The 21,508-nt window shown below is 35.8% G+C and overlaps 1 protein-coding gene across 2 annotated transcripts in view; it reads left to right on the forward strand.

Moving 5' to 3' along the window:
- Positions 1-21,508, forward strand: part of LOC136809999 (integrator complex subunit 5-like) — a 40,021-nt gene that overhangs the window by 17,853 nt on the left and 660 nt on the right. Inside the window, exons 12-26 of one of the 2 annotated variants that reach the window (XM_067066569.1) lie at positions 5,348-5,397; positions 5,961-6,127; positions 7,739-7,847; positions 8,532-8,651; positions 9,254-9,306; positions 10,260-10,450; positions 11,419-11,540; positions 13,412-13,433; positions 15,148-15,305; positions 15,553-15,827; positions 16,283-16,353; positions 16,579-16,727; positions 18,028-18,132; positions 18,623-18,695; positions 19,057-19,194. In XM_067066569.1, the coding sequence (XP_066922670.1) occupies positions 5,348-5,397; positions 5,961-6,127; positions 7,739-7,847; positions 8,532-8,651; positions 9,254-9,306; positions 10,260-10,450; positions 11,419-11,540; positions 13,412-13,433; positions 15,148-15,305; positions 15,553-15,827; positions 16,283-16,353; positions 16,579-16,727; positions 18,028-18,132; positions 18,623-18,695; positions 19,057-19,160 (1,769 nt within the window). In that variant the 3' untranslated portion in view covers positions 19,161-19,194. Of the gene's footprint in view, positions 1-5,347; positions 5,398-5,960; positions 6,128-7,738; positions 7,848-8,531; positions 8,652-9,253; positions 9,307-10,259; positions 10,451-11,418; positions 11,541-13,411; positions 13,434-15,147; positions 15,306-15,552; positions 15,828-16,282; positions 16,354-16,578; positions 16,728-18,027; positions 18,133-18,622; positions 18,696-19,056; positions 19,354-21,508 lie in introns of those variants that run through there. The other variant, XM_067066568.1, reaches the window with a different exon arrangement.

Raw genomic sequence — 21,508 nt, forward strand, 5'->3', positions numbered from 1 at the left:
AATACCGGTCAATACCGGATTCTCGGAAGCCCCCCCCCCTAGAATTGAAAACATCGAAAATTCATATTTTCTGACGCGATTTTTTAGTAAACGACCTTCTTTTCGCAGTGATACTTTAAACATAATAGCGTATGTCAAACGAAAAATGTGTTGTTTTCCTCTTTCTGACCAATATTGTTCCACATCTGTGTCAATTCAATTTCAAAATATTAAAAGATATCTTTCATCACAGCAGAAAGTAAAAAGTTACACTACTCAGAGTTTCGTGCTACTGCACTTGTCAAATGTACAAATAAAATTATCAATTTTAATATAAAATAAACCAGCTGCGCTGGAAGCTCTAGCGAGCACCTCACTAAAAACCGGGATTTTTCATCTCGTTTCTTAGTGAGTTCCACTTTGACGTTTTTCGAAAAATAGAAGCCTTTCAAGTGTTTTGACGCAAATTCGATCATTTTGCTACTGCAGGAGCTTCGAAAGTTAAAAGTGACGTCAAAAAATCGAATGTTTAGAGCCCGAAAAACTGGGCTCAAAACATTCGAAAAAGTCGCAAAGTGGAATAGACGTTAATTGCGTAAAAAAACGCGGGTACGTCTAGTATAGGCTATGGAAGCTCCGGCTTAAGAGATTCAAAGATGTGAAAGATGAGCTTGTTGAGTTAGTTTTGTTAGACTGTTGCCCACAAACTACTAATCAGAACAGATCAGAAAGCAAAGTAATAATTCTATTGCAGAGCGAGTATGAGAAATAATCTTAACAAATAAATAAACCAGCGGGAAGTTTAGCTCTTCTAAGTGATTACACATGCACTTTCTTGCCTAAAGAACCAATCCCACCCCCGCCGACTCATCCTCGACTAAAAAGTTCCAAATTGGAGCTAAAGGAGATAAATATTTAGAAGTGAATATTTCCAAGACCTTATAAATTAATTTTTTTCTAAACTTGCCAATAGCGAAGCCATGATGCGCCGTTGATTTGATTGTCCGGATAAAATTTTGGGGAGAAAAATAGCCTAAATTAGAGGCCACGGCTTTGAGCTAAGCATTATTTTTTCTGTTGGGATAATACTTGGAAAAGAGTAGGATAAACCAAATAAAATGGTATACAATAGTGTGTATGTAATAAATAGTGGTATATTTGGAAAAAACCTGTTTCGGGTTTGAAAAATCTTCAAAAGGGATGGTCGCCCCAGCCAATGAAATTACGACAAAGTCCAAAAAATATAATTTTCAATTATAACACTGTGAAAATTTCTCCGATCTTGTTCAAATTTACACATGAATTGTGTTTTAGTATACTTTACTGGATTCTTGTAGCGATATGTTTGTAAAAAATCTGTGTCGGGTTTGAAAAATCAAAAGGAACGGTCGCCAGCCGCAATGAAATTACGACAAAGTCCAAAAACGATCATTTTCAGCCATAACACTGTGGAAATTTCTCCAATCTTGTTCAAATTTTCACAGGAATTTTGTTTTAGTATCCTTTACTGAATTCTCATAGTGATATGTTTGTAAAAAATCTGTGTTGGGTTTGAAAAATCAAAAGGAACGGTCGCAAGCCGCGATGAAATTATACGACAAAGTCCAAAAACGATCATTTTCAGCCATAAAACTGTGAAGATTTCTCCATTCTTCTTCAAATTTACACTGGAATTGTGTTTTAGTATACTTTATTGAATTCTCATAGTCATATGTTTGTAAAAAATATGTGTCGGGTTTGAAGAATCAAAAGGAGCGGTCGCCAGAGTCGTCAACAATGATGAATACAAAACAAACAGGATCATTTTCAGCCATAAACATAACACCACAAAAACTACAGAGATCGTTTTCAAATTTTCACTGTAATGTTGTAATTTTCGTATTCTCTTTTAAATTCCAAAGGATGTGTGTTTGAAAGTTTCATTGTCAAGTTACCTACATAATTTTATGGTTTTGTTAGCCATATGCAAGATTTAAGCACTCGACCAGCTGACGATTCATGGCCAAAATTTCTCCAAAGTCTTTCCACATTGTTAGAGAGCCAGTATGCATCAAACTTCTCATAAATCTAGTCCAAAACATCATGAATAATGATGAAAATGATCATGCAAGTATTTGCTACACAGTCAGCTAGCCGGAATTCCCAGCTAGCCACTTTCGGCAGCCATCTTTTTCTTAAAAATACTTTCGGCCGGAATTCCCTTTCGGCCAATCAAATCACAGTATTATTGGAATCAGATAATCCGTTTTTATTAATTCGGAATAGATCATCGGATTAAATAAACAAACAAAAAATGTCTTGACCGTCGTCGTCTTCGGACGAGAGAGAATTTAAGGCTCCTAGGCCGGAGCAAAAAGCTTGTAAATTAAAGTTGATGAGTAAGCAAACGATATCACTTTTATTTAAAAACAAAACCTTTAAAATGACTAAACGCTTTATTTTATAAAATATTGCTTTAAGCCGACCATCTTAACTTGTTTCAAACATAGTCCTTATTTTTGGCCCAGCGCTAGCAATAGGGCCTTTCATTAGCACTTTTCCGTCCGTCCGTGTATCTGTCTGTCCGTTTTGGTAGAAACGGCGCTTAAAACCAGTAACACACTTTTTAATTTTGCCGTCTGGAGAAGGAAACGCTTGGCTAAAGTCGGATACTGGCTATAAAAGATATATTTTCTGATTCCGCGCTCCTACAAAACTATTTTCAAAACAAAACAAGATGGCGGTCGAAGCGAGGAGGTTGATTCATACTTTCTTGAACATTTTTGGTCAAGAGACTTTCAAACCAAAGAAATTTTGTAATTATTTTTCTTTATAAACCTCTTTCAACATTCTGCCATATCTTATCGTCTTTGCTCAAGTTTTCATAAAGTTTTATGAGTGAAAATTCTACCTTAAATCACTTTCATTTTTTGTTTCTTGTTTTCATGTTCAAAAAGACTTTATAAATTTTTAGGTAATAATGGCTTCTGATATAGAAATAAATAAACTGAAATGCAGCTGATGTGTAAAATTGAATAAGATTGGAACTTTTTTCTTGATGCTACATAAGAAAACAGTCACTTCTGGATCTGTCGCTGTTCAGGCTGTTAACAAGACAACGGTGGTTAGTAGTGGTGGGACGTGGTATGATTTTCAAAACTCAACACATAATTATTTCAAGTAAACTGATTCTGGAATTGGGTAAAGGACACTAATATGGAGCCCATGTGTAAATTGGAACAAGATTGGAACTTTTTCCATGATGCTACGCGTGAAAATGGTTATTTCTGGATCTGTCTCATTTGATGATTGGTGGCTTGATTTGTCAAACTCGACACAGAATTATTTCAAATAAGCTGATTATGGAATCATGTTAATGGAGACTAAAATGCAGCTCATGTGTAAATTTGAACAAGATTAGGACTTTTTCATGATTCTACACGTATATTAAATAAAATGGTCATTTTTGGATTTGTCACATTAAACGATCGGTGGCTTGATTTTTCAAACTCGACTCACATGATTATTTAAAGTATAAACTGATTCTGGAATCTGTTAATTGACACTAAAATGCAGCTCATGGGTAAATTTGAACTAGATTGAAACATTTTTCATGGTTACAATGCATGAACAGTGAAAATGGTCATTTCTGGATCTGTCACATTAACTGTTAACTCACATTAAATCTCATGAATTATATTAGCCTTGATATGCAGACCATAAACTATTTTATCGTCTAGTTTTTTAAAGATTATTTTTCTGGTTTACGGTCTGGTCCAACTAACATGCCTGTAGGGATATTTCTCCCTGAATATGTGAGTGCACGTAATTGGTTAAAAAGCGCCCACTCACTATTTATTCGCGGGTTTTTAAAAATATTTTTCCATGGGCGCGAATAATTTATGGAAATTTTCCACCTAGGACATTTTTATTCCAACTCACCCCCCGCTTATTAAGTTTTGAGATTTTTTCCAACCTCACCCCGCTTATTCCAAACTCCCCAACTAGGGGGGGGGTTGTACTTTTACGGTGTGACGGGATTGGCCCTTTTTTAGTACAGTATTACGGGATTTGACGAAAAAAGAGACGGGAAAACGTTATTTTAAAATCAGACGGTGACGGTATTTAGGTACATTTTTGCCCTGTACAAGCCGGTGTGGCGGTGTTATTATTTTTTCAATTTTCGGGATTCCGAAAATTCCGAAATTTTGACGGGAAAACGGTATTTCGAACCCCTACAAACCCCCCCCCAACTATTAGGTACCGTGAGATTGGGTAACTTGCATCAGTGGAGGCTAACATGCATAGCCCTCAAATGAAAGACCTGGCTGGTCATTAAAATACAAAATTAAATCAAAACAAAAATGGTAGAGTAGAGCTGCGAGCGGAGCTGCGTAGTTGTATTTTAATGACCAGCCAGGTCTTTCATTTGAGGGCTATGCATGTTATGTTAGCCTCCACTGATGCAAGTTACCCTCCACTGATGCAAGTTACCCTCCACTGATGCAAGTTACCCAATCTCACAGTACCTGAGAGTATTCAACCGGGTGAACCTGCGCCGGTTGGTAGGAGACCATTCAATAAAATTTCAAGCGTCTAACCAATGAGAAGTACAGCGGTGATTTTGGAAAAATTTTCCCTGTCTTCACTTTGATCCATATCAACAGCGTCATACATTTGCTGTTTTGCACGCTCGTTTTCAACACGTTACTTTTCGCTGGGCCTTCAAGCCAACAGGCTTCTTGTTGACTTTTAATGTGAAAGATAAGCAGTGTGTACGAGGAGAACTTTTATCTCAGTCTACGACTCGTATGAGCATACCTTAAGGGAACCGATTTCTCGATGGACAAAAAGACTTAAAAATTCCAGTCGTATTTGTTCTTCCTACTTCATGAAGTTTATGGTCTATTTCACCAATATTTCCATGTGGAAGATAATATTAACGTATCAAAAAGCCTCAAGTTGCCTCGAACCTCTGGGCTTTAATTTCCGTGATTTGGGTGTCATTTCCGACATCAAGTCCCCGTGATACCATGAAGCTTGCATAAAGTGCAATAAAAAGTGTAGCACTTAGACCTTTCCGATATTACTTGAGTTTAGCCTCAACTTGCATGACTGTTCCAAAATGCTAGCATATCATATACACCTCGTTAGAGACGCACCTACACTTCCCTTTTTTTCAAATGTTTTTTTTTTGGTGGATTCATAGAAAATAACCCCGTGTCACAGACCCAGTGGGTCTTGAAAATTGCCCCAAATTTCGTCTTGGTTGGAAAAAATACCCTACAATTTCAGCCCTACTGGGAAATTGACTTTACATCCCAATTAAAAGTTTTTAAATCGATAGAAATTTATGAAAATTATTTTGGTATTGTCGTTGATTTTTTAGAACATCCCGACTTGGCAAAATCAGTTCAGAACGTCGCCTTCGTTATATTGGTACGTTTCATTATAATTCAGTTATTAAGCTTGTCATTTTTGTTTTCCTTGTTCCAACTTCTTAATACACGCTTGTTTTTTTTTATAATAACCAGTAGGTTTTAGCTAAGCCTCATGAGATTGTTCTTAAAAACTTTCTTTTTTTCCAAACAATAGAGCTAATGTTCTGAGGGCCTAAATATGAGGTTGGTGTTCTCATGAAATTGATCTTAAAAATAAAAAGCGTGTATTTTTCTTAAAATTTAACAATTTTTCGAATCATTAATCATTCACCTGTTCCACATTCACATAAATTTGTGAAGGTGATCTGAATTGGTCATCTTCCATGATTAATGGTTAAGACTGAACTTATTTACTTTCGACATGAAGTTCAAATGATCGACCTCATTTTCGAACACTTTTTGATTTTATATAAATGAGATGATAGGGAATCCAATCTGCCTAGCCAGGGTGCAGTATGCAGTGCTGATGAGTCCCAATAAGAACGAAATGCATATGCTGCTCTGTCATATATATCTCCTGATTGACAGAAATTCTTATTTCTTCACATATTTTTTTTCAAGGAATCGCTACTCTTGCAGTTACGTCATGACGTGCACTTATACGCCCGTAGTGTGAAAGAACCAATCAAAATCAAGGGCGAAGATCCGATGAAAGCGCCCTTCTTACATTCGTTAACACCATCGACGAAGCAATGCTGTCAACAACTTTCATCTTCATCTGGAACCAAGTAAGAATTGACAGTGAATCCTATCATTTTCACTCCTCCGTAACTTCAACTTTCTGAATATCTTTTGACTACCTAACTGAGAAATAATCGTCAGTCTCGGACTGGTTTTTTATTCGGGCAGGGTAAAAAATAGGGATTCCTGGATTGCGGGGCTCCTTTGTGAGAACAAACAGTGAATCCCATTATTCCGTAACTTCAACTTTCCGAATATCTTTTGATTTCCTTACTGAAAATTTTTTTTTTTACTCTCGGTTTGGTTTTCTATTCGGACAGGGTAAAACAAAACAGGTGCTGTCCCGTCATGTACCGACACACTTAATGGGCTGCTAGATATTTCCGCTACTACAGTACGGAGTAGCCTATACTACACGTCGTGTCTTTTTTTACGCAGTGACGTCTATTTCACGCAATTTTTTCGAATGTTTGGAGCTTGGGTTTTCGGTCTCTAAACATTCGAACTTTTGACGTCATCGACAATTATTTTTTTTGGCTCATTCGATAGAAGACTGTTAAGACGAATAAGCCCTGATAAATAGTGTCATGGTTCAAGTACTGGCCAATACTAAGGTAAAAATTATACGAACAAAAATTGAAGGATTCTTTAAAGTATGATAGTCGTTTTAAAAAACTGGCTGTTTTATCCTTTAATATAATTTATATGTCTGTTTCCCATTTCTTAGAAGTTTAAACTTTTTTGTGATCATGGTTAAGTTATGAAAGAAGTCAGACAGTAAAATATTAATCTTTTCCCGGAAAAAAAGGATCTTATGTCTAGGATATTACTTGTTTTCGGTTTTCTGCCGACTATAGTGATAAGATGTGTCAAAAGTTTTGAAAACCTTTAACTAACAGATTACTTGGTTCAGACAAAATCCTATTCTTTTTTACTAAGGGATTTTATATTGGATTACCATTTAACTGGTCCGAAAGGTTTTAGGTAAAACCCGGCTGCTTGTATTTCTTAGGGATGTTCAGGCTTTAACATACTTAGAATGGCCTTAAAAACAAAGTTACTTAACCCTACTCATACTAGGCTTTTAGGGGTGGTTCAAAAGTAGGGGGGCTTTTCCTGCCACCCCTTAACTTTTGATCTAGTGGGTCTTTTTGGATGAAATTTGGCACACAAGATCCTTGTCACATAAGGTAATTTTTGACAAAAAAAAATTTTGATGACGTCACTCATCATGCCCAACGTGAGCAAAAACCGAAAATTTCCTTTGTTCTTATAAATAGCTATTGTATTCTAACAAAGGCTTTAGAAAAAAGTTGCCTGAGGCTAAAATGCTTATTATATCCTAAATATTCAATAAATTACGGTTTAAACGATATATTTGACATCAAAAATATATTTGCATTGGAAAAGTGTCAATTTTTGTGACACCCTTACTGTCGGAAATGTCATCATGCTCAAGGTGTGAGAATTTTAGGTGTCAAATTTTTTTTTTTATTTGAAGCTAAATAAAAGTTAGAATTTACAGAAAATTTCATGGCAAAAGCTCTATTATTACCAATAATTTGACCTCCGAACAGAAACAGCCCCCCCTAGGATGAATAGGGTTTAATCTTAATTTCTTTAGGCCAAATTTGAGTTTCACGTTTTTTTTTCGTTAGGAAAGAGATTTTACAAGATTTTGTCACACTGATGGCACTTCAAGAAGGGCGTGAGAAAATGAAGGAGATCCTCAGTTTCATTCTCGTCAATACAACCATGGAATCGGATGTAAGTATCACCCCTCTTGTTTTTTGGTTCAAAGACAAGGGCCAGAGGTTTGCTGAAGCTCCAAAATAAAACAGCATTTAAAATATTGGGTAATAAGTTTGACAATTGCATTTAGTCAATTTTAGGATGTTGATTCGAAATTTGATTCTTACCAATTTTATGTTTTCCAGGCAAAATTGTAAGACCTTGAAATTCTTTCTTTTCTTTTCGAGGGGGAGCGATTGTTCAAAATAAAAAAAGTCCAACTAATAAAGGAAAATGGCGAGAATTATCTCCCAGTGACAAATTGAAATTCAAATCAAAAATTCAAAAAAGTGCCTGAAAAGTGTGTAAAAACTGGCTAAAAATCGGGTTTTTGTGCACAATCGTCGCAATATCTTTTCCTGATTTTTTACTCAATGTTGCGAAAAAGGTAATTCTCAAAACTTTTTCGTTTGAATTTTTATTTTCATCAAGCAGCATGTTTTCACTATTTTTACATTTACCAGATATAGTTTTCAATCATTAAAGTGATACATGACAAAAACATTTGACAATTCAGGACAATAATATCCGTTTTCCAATTTTCTTGCAAATTCAACTTAAAAAAGTGACACTTTGAGATTCAAGTAGACTTTTTTGGTTTTTAGACCGAATTGGTTCTCCATTTTGAAAATAATTTTTGTGTTTTGCTTTTTTGTTTAGAAAAACACATTGACGTCCTTCTTGAATGATTTTGGTATGAATGAAAGTAAGCTGTTTGAAGAGACGGTGAATGATGTATTCAACTCCATCAACCTCTCGTCACCTTACACAGCTTCGCAGGTATTCATAGAAGTATTAAACTGAAGGTTTAGAATCGAATTTGAAGCAACTTATTTCCGACATTAGTAATGTAGCCCGCGTGGGTTTCAAACATGAGCTTTATCGAAAGTAATATTTAACGGCAGATCTCGTATTAAGCGCTATATTCAATCCGTCGAAAAAGTTAAATCTAGCTTTCTAGCCTTATACTTGATTTTCAATCTTTTGAATTTGCCTCTTTTTCATCGCTGATTTTTCCAATGAGTATATTTCCACAATCAAAACTTTTGATATTGTATTTTAAAGCTTAGTTTTTGCTAAATATTTTGTCTCTGTATATTTTGCTTGGTTCACGTACAACAACAAAAAGTTAGATCTTAGGATCGGTCGATCGTTACTTATTCGGAGAAAATTTAAGTCACTGCCCAGTCCAAAACGTAGTGAGAACGTATTATGGGAAATGAGGGAAATTATTTAAAAAACTGTGGAATTGAACCAAAACCTATTAGACATATACATGACGCTTTGGCTTTACTGATAGTTTTCATTTTGCTTCGACCATATTTGGCCAATAGCAACAAATGAGCGTCATGACATTCTTCTCTCTTATATTTCTTCTCAAGGTGAATAAGCTATTACGAAATCTTCGACATCTTTACGAACAGAAGGACGAAAGGTAATATACTCTCTCCATCAAAATTTAGTTAATCCCTTTCTTCCTTTGTTCCTTTTGTTTTGTTTGTTCTTCTTTTTCTCCACCTTTTTCTCAATGTAACCGTACTCTTAACTTTCAGCCGCAAATTTTCGAATATTCTTTTGTTCTGGGAATATGTAATTAGTGCGGTTGCTTATGTCTGATAGAGTTCCTCTATGCGACCTTTATTTCATCATATACGGTATTAGAATATTAAAAGAGGGGCCTGGCTTCTGAAGAAATTCTTGTGAGAGATAAACTTACACAAGAACAAAGTAAAGAGACGTAGACCTTCTAAAATCAACTCTCATTTTAAAGAGAATTTTTCCTTCAAGCCGATAGTGTTTGTGAGATATTTTGCAATCATCAATACCTAGGTGGAATCGTTTTAGCCTTTTCAAATATAAAATCCTTGTGGAGGATATAGTGTCGGGGTAGTGAAAAATCTACAAAATTTGCCTTGTCTATTTTGGGGTAATTTTGCTCTGTTTGAGAGTAATTTTGAATGTCCAATGGGCCAACTGATGCTTGCCTGGGGGATAGACCTGTTGTCCGGAGGTCAAAAGTCACAATGTCCCAAATAATTCCAAAACAATTTGTATCTTTCAACCCCCATAATCAATTTTTTTTCTGGAAAATCCCATTCGGTATTTTTTCGACTTCAAACCGAAAAAAAGTATAATATATTTGTAAAGTGCAACTGGGCTATTCCGAGAAATTGCCAACCACGATTGGAGTGTATGCCCAATTGAACCGCGCCGCCTCAATGGAAGCTATGAAATGGTGTATGAGTCGTGGCGCTCCTGGGTCCCTACTGGTGGCATTCAGTCAAAAACGAGCGTGACGTAAAGTGACGTACCCGTTCCTCTGGAATAGCCGAGCTAAGTCATTCTTAAATTTTCAACTACTTCCCTGTCCCTATATATTTCTCTTAGCCTTGCTGCTGGTACGCAAATCAAGAAATACATAGGAGTCATTGCCAAGATTTGCATCTCGGTACAAAACGAGTCTGTATTGAAAGAAGCTTTTCGTATGCTGGAAACATTCTCCGCTCATGAGTTGCGCATGTCTGAATATGCTCTTGTGGCTCAAGCTGTGCTGCACAATTACTTTAAAATGTTCACAGGTATATCTATCTATTTATTACTAGGATTTTATTTGCTATCAGATCAGACACGGATTTACTTTCCAAGCTAGACTGGAGCAGCCTGGATACTTCGAAATAGTTGAAGTCTGCTCAAATTTTACACGTTTGAGCCTATGTGAATATTTTGGGTTGCCGTTTTTATTTTCGAACTTATTGGATGGGCTGAAGCTTCATCAGTTAGGTAGATCTTTCACCCAGCGTTTTAAACACCATCCAGTGTTATTATGAGATATTGTTTAAATGGATGGTCTTTTTATATTGTACCAAAAAAAATAAAGGTATATCTTCATTTGAAGTATGATAGTATGAAGTATAGTAAAGTTTTCTCCTTTCTTTGAACCATAATCCATACCCGTATTAAAATGTACCTATTTACAACTTTAAAAGTGTCTTACATAAATCGTAGTCTGAATCTCTACAAAACCGCTGGTAGTATGGGGCATAAATCCGTTCGTGAATGCCAGCAGCCTACTAAAATCAATACTTTTAGAAGAGCGGTACTCTCTTTCCCTCTACATCGCCGTACTCTCAAGAGTGGAATTGCAAAGTCTTACTAACCATATAACATACACCACTAAAGTTCATGTTTTTAAGTAGAATTTTGAAATTTGTGTTCTTTGTATGAGCTGAGAGGTCATCATTTAGGATGGATATTTCAGATTTCAAAAAAAAGCGACGCCCTTTATGGAATGCTGCACCTAGAATCACAAAAAAAATATAGGAGCGCTTTTAGCAAGGCAAAGTCTGTCGGCAAAATAATTTAGTCACTTTCCTTGAATTCTGTCACAGCCCTGATAAAATTACTCTGTATATATTTTAGCCGTAAATATTGGATCTCTGTACAGACTTTGCAAAAATGGACCGGAGAAAAATTTTGTCTGGTAGATAAATGGTCAATTCCCGGACTGTGTAGAAACAAACAAGAAAAGATTCTTCTTTTTTCTCAGGGGGGAACACAAGCGATCAATCGAGTTTACCTTACGATTTAATATTGAAGAATTTGACGAACACGCATAAACCCATACAACAATACGTCATCAGACTACTGGTGGAAGCTATTTTGAAAAAGGTACAGCAGTTTAATGATCTTTAACTTTTGTATACTAAAGTAAAGTGAATATACTCGTTTTGAAAGTTTTGAGAGGCCTTTTGAACTATCCTGTACATCGTAGGGGAAGATGTGTGATATAAGTGGTCATCTGATTTAAAGGGTAAAAATCCAGAAGGTTTGCGGTCAATGTAATGTAGGTTGGTCTGTCTTGGTAAGGTTCAAGGGGTGTCCAAAATTGATCCTGGTTGGTTGACATTCAAAATGTTGACCTCCTATTCTCAAAAAAAAGAAATGCTTTTCTGGAATAGCTCATTGTCGTTCATTATATAGTCTTAGTGGTCATGGGGGATTTATGTAAAGTACAAAGGGCTAACTTGAGATCAGATCGTGATTGTTTTCTGTCCACCAATAGAATTGGTTGAAAACATAACAATCTGATGAATATACAATCTCGATTTTGAAAGGACCGTGCTCGTCTCAAAGAACTGGGAATTACAACAAAGTTGCGTGATTGTTTTTAAAGATAGGGCCTTATCAGTTTAGTTTCAATTTAGTTTATAACTTTCCGGCGCACAAAAAGATTCTTGTTGTAGAATTTTCTGCGGGAAGACTATATTCCTCAGAGGTTTACCGTGCCCGTAAGAAAATTACGACCAGCTGTTAACAGGTTACGAAGGGCTAGATGGAATGCTTTAAGCTTTTCCAAGCAAAAAAATATTGTTGCCATTATTTTCGAAAATCCGCGAAGCTTCTGATTGGTCAAGCACTGAAATTGTCTTGTAATGTCACGTGACCTAGGTAGGATTTATTGACGAACAACGGCACACTTTTCAGCCTAAGGTACTCGATCTAGCCCTTCGGGCTTTATAAATCTATTATAAATCAACTTAAAGGCCGCTCTCCACTTGCGCGCGCTGCGATCGCACTTTATCTGTCAAGCTTCCACACTATTGGTCGAAAGAAAAATGAAGCAATTCCATTGGCGTGATCTGACACGCTACATTTTTATGACGTAATCTTTTTTCCAAGCAAAAAGGATTGAAGCCAAACGGTGTGATCGCAATGCGCGTAAATGGAGACCGGCCTTAACCCTATTCAACCTAGGCTTTTAGGGGCGGCTCAGAACTAGGGGGGGGGGGGCTTTTCCTGTACCCCACCTTAACTTTTGATCTAGTGGGTCTTTTTGGATGAAATTTGGCACACAAGACCCTTGTCACATAAGGTAACTTTTGACAAAAATTTCTTTTGGTGACGTCACTCATCATGTGCAAAGTGAGCAAAAACCGAAAATTTCCTTTGTTCTTATAAATAGCTATTGTATTCTAACAAAGGCTTTACAAAAAAGTTGCCTTAGTTTAAATTGCTTATTTTATCCTAAATGTTCAATAAATTACGGTTTAAACGATATATTTGACATAAAAAATAAATTTATATTGGAAAAGTGTCAATTTTTGTGACACCTTACTGTCAGAAATGTCATCATGCTCAAGGTGTGAAAGATTTTAGGTGTCAAATTTTTTTTTTTGAAGCTAAATAAAAGTTGGGAATTTATAGAAAATTTCATGGCAAAAGCTTTAATATTTCAGGAGTTATTACTAATAATTTGACCTCCGAACAGAAACAGCCCCCCCTCCTCCCCTAGGCCGAATAGGGTTAAAGAAAAAACTTCGATACCATGAAGTACCAAGATGGTTTAGTTTTTATCTTTTGTTTACTGACCAAGCTTTAGTGCAGTAGAACTTGTTCTCGTCATAACAACGGATCATCCGTAACACATTTCCTTTGTTTTTCAACTTGCTTTGTGCCTTCTGGCTTATCTGTGAGGGATTTATGAGTCACAAAGCCACTAGTTCTTAATCTCATGTTTTTCAACTTTGTTTGTTTCATAGGATAAGGAGCATTTCGACACAGGTTAGTTTTTGTTGGATGGAAATTTCAACCGTCTGTCTAATTCAAACAGATGGAATTCTTCACATTGGCCATCTTCAGTTGGTCAAGTATTTTTTTTATAAGAACTGCTCAATAGCGTAGGCAGCAGGGGTGCAAAATTTGTTTAGGAGAGCAGATTTTAATAACACTAATTATCTAATCATAATACAAAAGTTCGCTCTTCTCCTACACAAATTTTGCGCCCCTCCTGTCTACGCTACTGCTGCTAACTGGATCAGCATGATTGATAGAAAATTCATGACTCATTCATTCTTGATTCATCTCTTTTCCGCGTAGGCTTCAAAGGGTAATTTTTGAGCTTAAAGAGAGACTTGTTATCAACCCTCTTCATAGATTATGCAACCTCCTTACTAACATATTTTGTACTAAACTTTTTAGGCTGTAAAACAGGAAACACAGAGATTGAGGGGGCCTGTCTGACATTTTGGCCTGTGAACGAGCGATAACCGCTCTTTAAGATTAGCTTTTACCGTACAGAAATGTCTCCTTACACATACCTCTACATTTTAGAGAAAGATTTCCTACAAAGATTTGTGAGCCCAACCCTCTAGACTAAGGTGAATCTCGAATGAATTTTCTCACGTCTGGTGTAGACCAGCGTCCGAGATTCAAAAAAGGCCTTAAAAATGGTTTTCGTAGGGCACCCCTTAGATCAGGGCAAATTTTTGATATTGTGCTCCTAATAGGGTGCAGAATTGACAAAAAAAATTTGCCCTTCGAATCTCCTGCAGTTTTCGAGTGAATCGAGTTTTAGTTAATCGATAGAACTTATCAAGGGTCCCCCCTTTACTAACGGTTTTTTCGAAGTCTGAAAATCAAATATCTGAGACTACCAACGGATTCAGCGTGAAAAGTAGATAAAGAAAATGGGGTTATTTGTTAAATTTCGACCACCTGGTCCCGAGAAATGGCATTTTTAAGGCGAAAAATCGACGTTTTTGGCGTTTTCCGATGACGTCAGCATTTTCCTAGGAGCATTTTCAGAAAAAATCATTCCCACAGCTGGATAGCCCTGAATTAGTAGTATCCAAAAATGGTATGGTTTGTCAACTTTCAATGTATAGATCTCGAGATAATTCATTTTTAAGGTGGATAAATATGCTGAAAAACTGCTGACTCAGCAAAAAATATCGATAATTTTCAATATTTAAACCAAAATATCTCGAGATCTAGACATCGAAAGTTAACAAACCATACCATTTTTGGATACTACTAATTCAGGACTATCCATTTGTGGGAATGATTTTTTCTGAAAATGCTTCTATGAAAATGCTGACGTCATCGGAAAACGCCCAAAAACGTCGATTTTCGCCTTAAAAATGCCATTTCTCGGCACCAGGTGATCGAAATTTAACAAATAACCCCATTTTCTTTATCTACTTTTCACGCTAAATCCGTTACTAGTCTCAGATATTTGATTTTCAGACTTCGAAAAAACCGTTAGTAAAGGGGGGACCCTTGATAAGTTCTATCGATTAACTAAAAATCGATTCACTCGAAAACTGCAGGAGATTCGAAGGGCAAATTTTTTTTGTCAATTCTGCACCCTATTAGGAGCATAATATCAAAAATTTGCCCTGATCTAAGGGGTGCCCTACGAAGTGACACAATCCACTACCTCGGCCGCTGGTCTAGTGCATGACAACATGACAACACATTTTCTGTTGTCTTCTAGAACCTGAAGAGTCATCAGAAAAATCTGGACTAATGGATAAAAATTACAAAATGATCAAACAAAACCGTTTCCATGGAAATATAACCTCAATGGTATTTAAAGATGGTCTCCGGTTGAACAAAAGGAGTCTAAATTCAGAAAGTTCCGGTGTAAATCAGGTATACGTTTACAAAAAAATTTTCACTTTGACTGGTTTTGTTTAAGATGACTTCGGCTAAAGCTTTTCACCAGGGCTATCCCAGAAGAAGGGTTTAAGTTGTATCTACTGCTATGAATTGTTCCCCCTCTCAGTGCCGTCTTATTTTTTCGACGTCTCTTAAATAATGAAAATAGGTTTCTTCCATTGCAAAATGAAAGGATGAAATAAATGAGATTTTTATAACTTTTTCCCTGTCTTGTTAATAGTCAAACTTACATCAACGCTTCATGAAAACACTCTTTTTGGTGCTCTCCACTAATTCTGGTTACGCTTCACCCAAATCCACCCATGAAGATGATGATGATGAGGAGATGAAAAGCCAACAGACTTTTTTCACTTCATGGGAAGACGCCAAATTCTCAAGAGCCTTTCCTACTGGTTATGCGTACACTGCTAATTTGCTGGTTGAGTTAGTATGTCCTGAATGTGTTCCAGTATGTCCGTGGCCGGATGAAGATTTCTTGAAATATACTATAGAAAGGTTTCCATTTTTATTTAGGCTAAACTTAAATTTTGTATAAACCACTTGAATAGTCCTAAAATTATTAAAAAGCACCCAAAACTTAAGAGAATGTTTCAAAATGCCACTATATCGAGGCCAATAATGTTTTACGCCTCATTTGAATTGTTGTTATACGGTATAGTATTTTGAGGGTCGTGAAAGAACATGAATACAATATTTTCCCAAAAAACGATGCTTAAAAGTCTCATCTCAATGAAATTACCATTACCTCTAAATTTACAACTATTATGGTAATTCTACATTCAAAATTTTGATCACTGTTTTTAATGAATTTCGACAGTTTTGGGCATTTCCAAATTAGCATAGCTCTTTTTATTGGCGCACCCGGTAGTAAGTTATACAACTTCTTAAAATTCTTAAAAATAATTCCTTCCCATGATTCATTCTGATAACCTCTCTGTCTTACCTTCAAGGGATTTGAAAGTGAAGAATGCATTTGATCAAGAATCGATACTTTGGGATGTATTAGACCTGGTTTCCACTGGTAAGACTCTACACATGTATACCTAAAGTTTGGCTTACCACATGGTGCTCTAGAACGATCTAAACAAACCACGATTCCACTTTGTTCACGCGATCAATGAAAGCGTTACTTGTTAAACTGAGACTCAAGAAGAAAACATTTTTATTACTTTGTCTTTGATCTTGGTATACTTCTCATCTAAGGTTTTTAGAACGTGTCATCAAATATTTTTATTTCACTTTCCAGCTCGACCTTCATTATATCACTGTTCAGTTCTCATCCAAAGTTTATTTGGCACCTCCTTGAACTTCTGGCAATCCAACCGTAGACCAAACACTACATCAACACCAAAAGAATTGGCAAATATTCGACGCATTCTCAATATATTAAAACAAGTACTTCCTTTATTTTGATTTTTTCACAGCCCAGGAGACGTTATGTGCGTCCCAAAACTGGGTGTTTCCAAAACGACTATTACAGGGCTTTGATTTTCACTAAAAACATACCCTTACAGTGCAATTTTTCAAACATTGTACATGTTTTTTCTTTTATATAAGCATAACACTTATAAGCATATAAAGGCTCAGATTTGCAGAATTCCTAAGTATAACATAAGCATATATGTCAGCCTGAAATATTTTTCAAGTTGTCATTTTCTATCTGTTTAAAAAGGTTTGGTAGAGGTCAAGTAAAAAAGGATATTCCACGGCTGGCTACATTCCATTGCTCCCAAAATCTGAACAAATTTTTACAAAATTTCTGAAAATTCACTAAAAACTTAGCTCGGGGTGAATCATAAGCATGATTTATAAGCATATAATAAAGCATAATCTATGCCTGAATGTTTTGAGAACTTAAGCATACAGGAGCCTGACTAAGGGGCCTGCACTTGCTTATAAAAAAAACATGTATAGATACCCTTGCAGTGAAATACCTGGTGGTTCAAAAAAAGTTTCCATAAGTTTCAAATTTTGACGTAGACTGCTCTAGTAGACCCAGTAGATCTCAGAAACCAATTTTAGAGACAAATTACCCCGACCCCTGGGTAAAACAGTTGACTACGTAATTGCTTGTTCGAGGTTTTATCATTCTCAAACCTTAGATTTCCCGTTCGAACTTGAATAAGCGAGAATCAACTTGAAGCTCATCGTTATTATAGTGTAAACCAGTTGTATATTGCTATTGATTGGTGTAGTGGGAAAATGGAAAGTTTTTGCAGTTGACTCTCGCTAAATCGAATCCGAAAGGGAAATCTAATTTGTTTGAATCACTGAGACATTTGAATTGAGAAACAGTTTTAGGAGCGTTTCTTCTTGAAAATAAGATCAAATTGCAGAACGATTCGAATTATAGAAGTTCGAATTAACGGGAGTTCACTGTAAAATGACTGGACAAAAAAGCTAACAATATTATATTCATACAAAGGGGTTGGACGAACATTTTCAGGGGTTAATCCGAAAAGAATTTCCAAGGGATCTAAGGAAAGTTTTTTCATTTTTCCAGGGGGTAAAATGTTATTCCAAAGCTTCAAAGGGGCAAAAGACCGATTTTAGTTCATCCACCCTCCCTTTATGGTGTAAAGAAGACTTTTTCTGAGAGTTTCATTTTGCATTGGCCTTATTCCAAGGAGTATCAATTCATTTTCAATAATTTATTTGAACTGCAAATTAACTCTTGTTTATCTCCTTTGACCAGGCTGGTTGGATACCGTCAGATTTCGATAGCATTGATGACATCTTCCCACACATCAAACCGAAAGAAGTATACAATATATTGAGCGCCATTTGGAAATATTTAAAAGTAAGTATTTTCTATTGACAGATCATTTTACGTACGACTCTCTACGTTTGTTTTTTTGATTTTAATCTAGACATGCCTTTCTGGATTATGTCACGAATGACATCGAAATGTTAAGAATATTTTTTTAAGGACATTAGTAAGCTTCTATTTTTTTATTCTTACTCCTCCTTTGGTTGGAGCAACCACTGACCTTTATATATCCCTGGACCAATCTACTCAATGCCGGCCAGGCAAAGTATTATGATCGGAGTTTTTTGAAATTGGTACCCGCGGAGAGAGCGCTAGATCTAGTTTCGCTTGTACACTAATGATGTAGCGTGGTTTGTCGTTAGGCAAAGTTTCAAACACTACAATGGCTTCTTTGCGGGTACCAACTTTCAAAAAACTTCGATCGAGTTGGCGGATATAGCTTGGTTCAGGGATATATAAAGGTCAGTGGGAGCAACTGATCCAGTTTCTCATAATGATTATTTTGCTTACCTATTAACAGATCAGTAATAATTCACCCGACCGGTTCATTGATCGTGACCAACTCGGTCGCCCTCAACCAGCACCCAATCCAGGTTAGTAGAAAAATATACAAATGCATTATTTTCCTATTTTCAAATTCTCATCCTCTGTTTGACCATGATGTCAATGCAAAACTAATGTGGCAACGTTATCTTTATCAAAAAGTTTAGTGAGAAGGTGCCACTGACTGCTCAGCACTACTAAATAGAGACACATTTTAGGGTTGGTTAGAACTACTTTTCCCTTGCGTAGCCAAGCGAACCGATGCCCTTAGTATACAACATCCCTTCATTTGACTACAGATATAAATTATTATTATTATTATTATTTAATAAACATTTAGTTTTTTTCCGCTTCTCACTTAATATCACCGATCCGTGTTTGATAATTAGATCCAAATTCTTCCCTTTTCAGAAAATGTTCAAATTGTACGGGGAGTCATCAAGATTGTATTTTTCCAAAACATCACAAAGATTGGTCACATGTGTAAAAGGTTTTTAGCAGAAAATCCTTCGTGATCTTTTCAGTTAGTTTGGCCACACCTTCATCAAGGTATGAGCATACTTTTCTATGGTCCGTCTCTCCTGACAAATACTTTAATCAAGGAAAAAATTATCGTACAAGTTAGAGACAAATCACTTTTGTAAATTTTTTTTATGTACAAATTATATCAAAATAGGAAGAAAGCAACGATAATTCGGACAAAATTAATGAACTTTCCTCAATAACTAACTAATGAGACACCTACAAAGATAATCGCCAGTCGCCAACCTATCATAAACAACCATTTATACTGAAAACTACAACTAAATTTATATTGTCTCAAGAAGCATTTTCGAATATCACCCCTGTCTCACAACCCCGGTGGAGCTACTTTCCACAGTGTGGATGAAAATTCCTGTCGAGTCCAATTGGGATAGAAATTCTATTATACAAAAATCCAGGTTTTAGAGGCCAATTTTTTTCTATTTAAATTTAAATGGGAATGAATCAAAATCAATATTCCAGTGGGGCTGAAAATGAAGGGTATTTTTCCCACTGGAGACGAAACTTTGGCAAATCTTTCCAGTGGGGGCTGGGGCCTGTGATACAGGGATGTAGGTAGGCTACTGACATGATCCTTCACTTAGATCATACTCCTCCAGTGAAAAGGAAGTGATGCTTAAAATTGTGCCTCCAAACTAAAAGTTAACGATAAGTACGCTGGGACAAAGAGGAATATTTGGTTCCTGTGTCTTTTGTCGTGGTGGTAGAAGAGAAGTTTCCTAACCCACTTTAAGGTATATTGGGGCAGAAGTTATATTATAAAATATTCTCACAAAACCCACGCTAATAGTTTCCTGAGCCATTCCATTTTTTAGTGACATCTTAGATCTTGTCGTTAGTTTTCCCCTCTACACTGTAAAAGTAAACCTTCGAATGAAAGCTTTTCTTAAATATTTATTCAATGTTTAATGCCATTTCTGAACTTTGTAAATGAAATTCAAATAAATCTAAAACTTTGACTGATAAATGCGAAATAGATTTATTTTCAGCTTTGGAGAAGGGTGTGTGATCACTGGCTTACTGCGTTTCTAATTTTCGTCTCTTATTTTTTGAACTCAGGCTAGATGTTACGATTAAGAAAATGGAAGTGGGCCAAAACGAATAAATTTTTAAAAGCCTTTTTAAACGTTTTTCATTATCGATTTTGTTTTGTTGATTGTGTGAAAAATTCAAAGAAAAAAAATAGAGGCCTCTATTTTCTAATATTGTTATCTCGCATGCTGGGCTTTATAACACTAGGGTCAAAACAAAAATAATATGTTGGGACTTTAATTCTTTTAGAACCGTAAAAAGTATGAGATTTGAGCTTTTCAAAGAATTTTTTCGAACATTTTGAAGGTTTAGTGTTACTATAGTGATATTAACAAGTCCACACTACAGTGTTAGAAATCAAATTATAAAAACATGGATGAGTTTTTAACAAAACGTGAAAGGTACGCGTGAAAACTTTAAGATCCATGTTCCTTCACGTTTATCTTGAACAATTTGGTGAATTTGGTGGTTTTTATTACATGTGCTTTTTTTCTGACAACTTTGAGCTTCTTATTGACTTTCTTGGAATTGATTTACTTAAATATACAAAAATGGTTCTCAAGTCGAACAAGTCTGCTCTAATTTAAAGTTGAGGAGAAAAGAATTACTGCAATTACGAAATTTTCTAATGAATTCAGATAATTTTAAGCAAACTTGGGAACTCAATTTCGATTCTCACTGGCCATGTTCTTACGATGTTCTTATTTCCCTAAGATTTCAGCCTAAATGTTCTTATAAACTTGGTTCAAAAAAAAATTGTAGTCTCGATACAATAGGTTGGCTTATTACCAAGGGGCTGTTCCATAAGAGAATGGTTATCACGAAAGATATTATCGGACAGTACTCAATGATAAGCACAAACAAACCAGAGCCATGCAAATTTTCCTTTGCTTTTTAGTACGTAATCAAAAGTTTCAGGAGTATTAATATTAACATTCATTTGGACTTTTTCTGCAGGAGGAAAATATTTTAGTTATTTTGAACACATTTTTTTATAAGAGTTAGGAAGCCAGCAGAAGGCTATTGCTATACAATTCTTTACCGTTGCTAAGGGGAATCCTAAGCAAAAAGCAAGCTAAATTAACCTATTTTCTTGGTTTTCTACACGTTTAAAGAGGCTAGACCACATGGAAATTCTTTGTCTGGAGAGTCTTTAATACATGATACACTAAAATCTCCAAACTGAGAATCTGTGCTGAAATGGTTAGGGAAAGAATGGAAATTTTATGCAAATAATTAATTTGAAGCCACCATTATGACCCAGGCATTCTCTGCCACATTAAATAAA

This window comes from Clytia hemisphaerica, unplaced genomic scaffold, assembly GCF_902728285.1.
Source record: "Clytia hemisphaerica strain Z4C2 unplaced genomic scaffold, Clytia hemisphaerica genome assembly, whole genome shotgun sequence".
NCBI lineage: Eukaryota > Metazoa > Cnidaria > Hydrozoa > Leptothecata > Clytiidae > Clytia > Clytia hemisphaerica.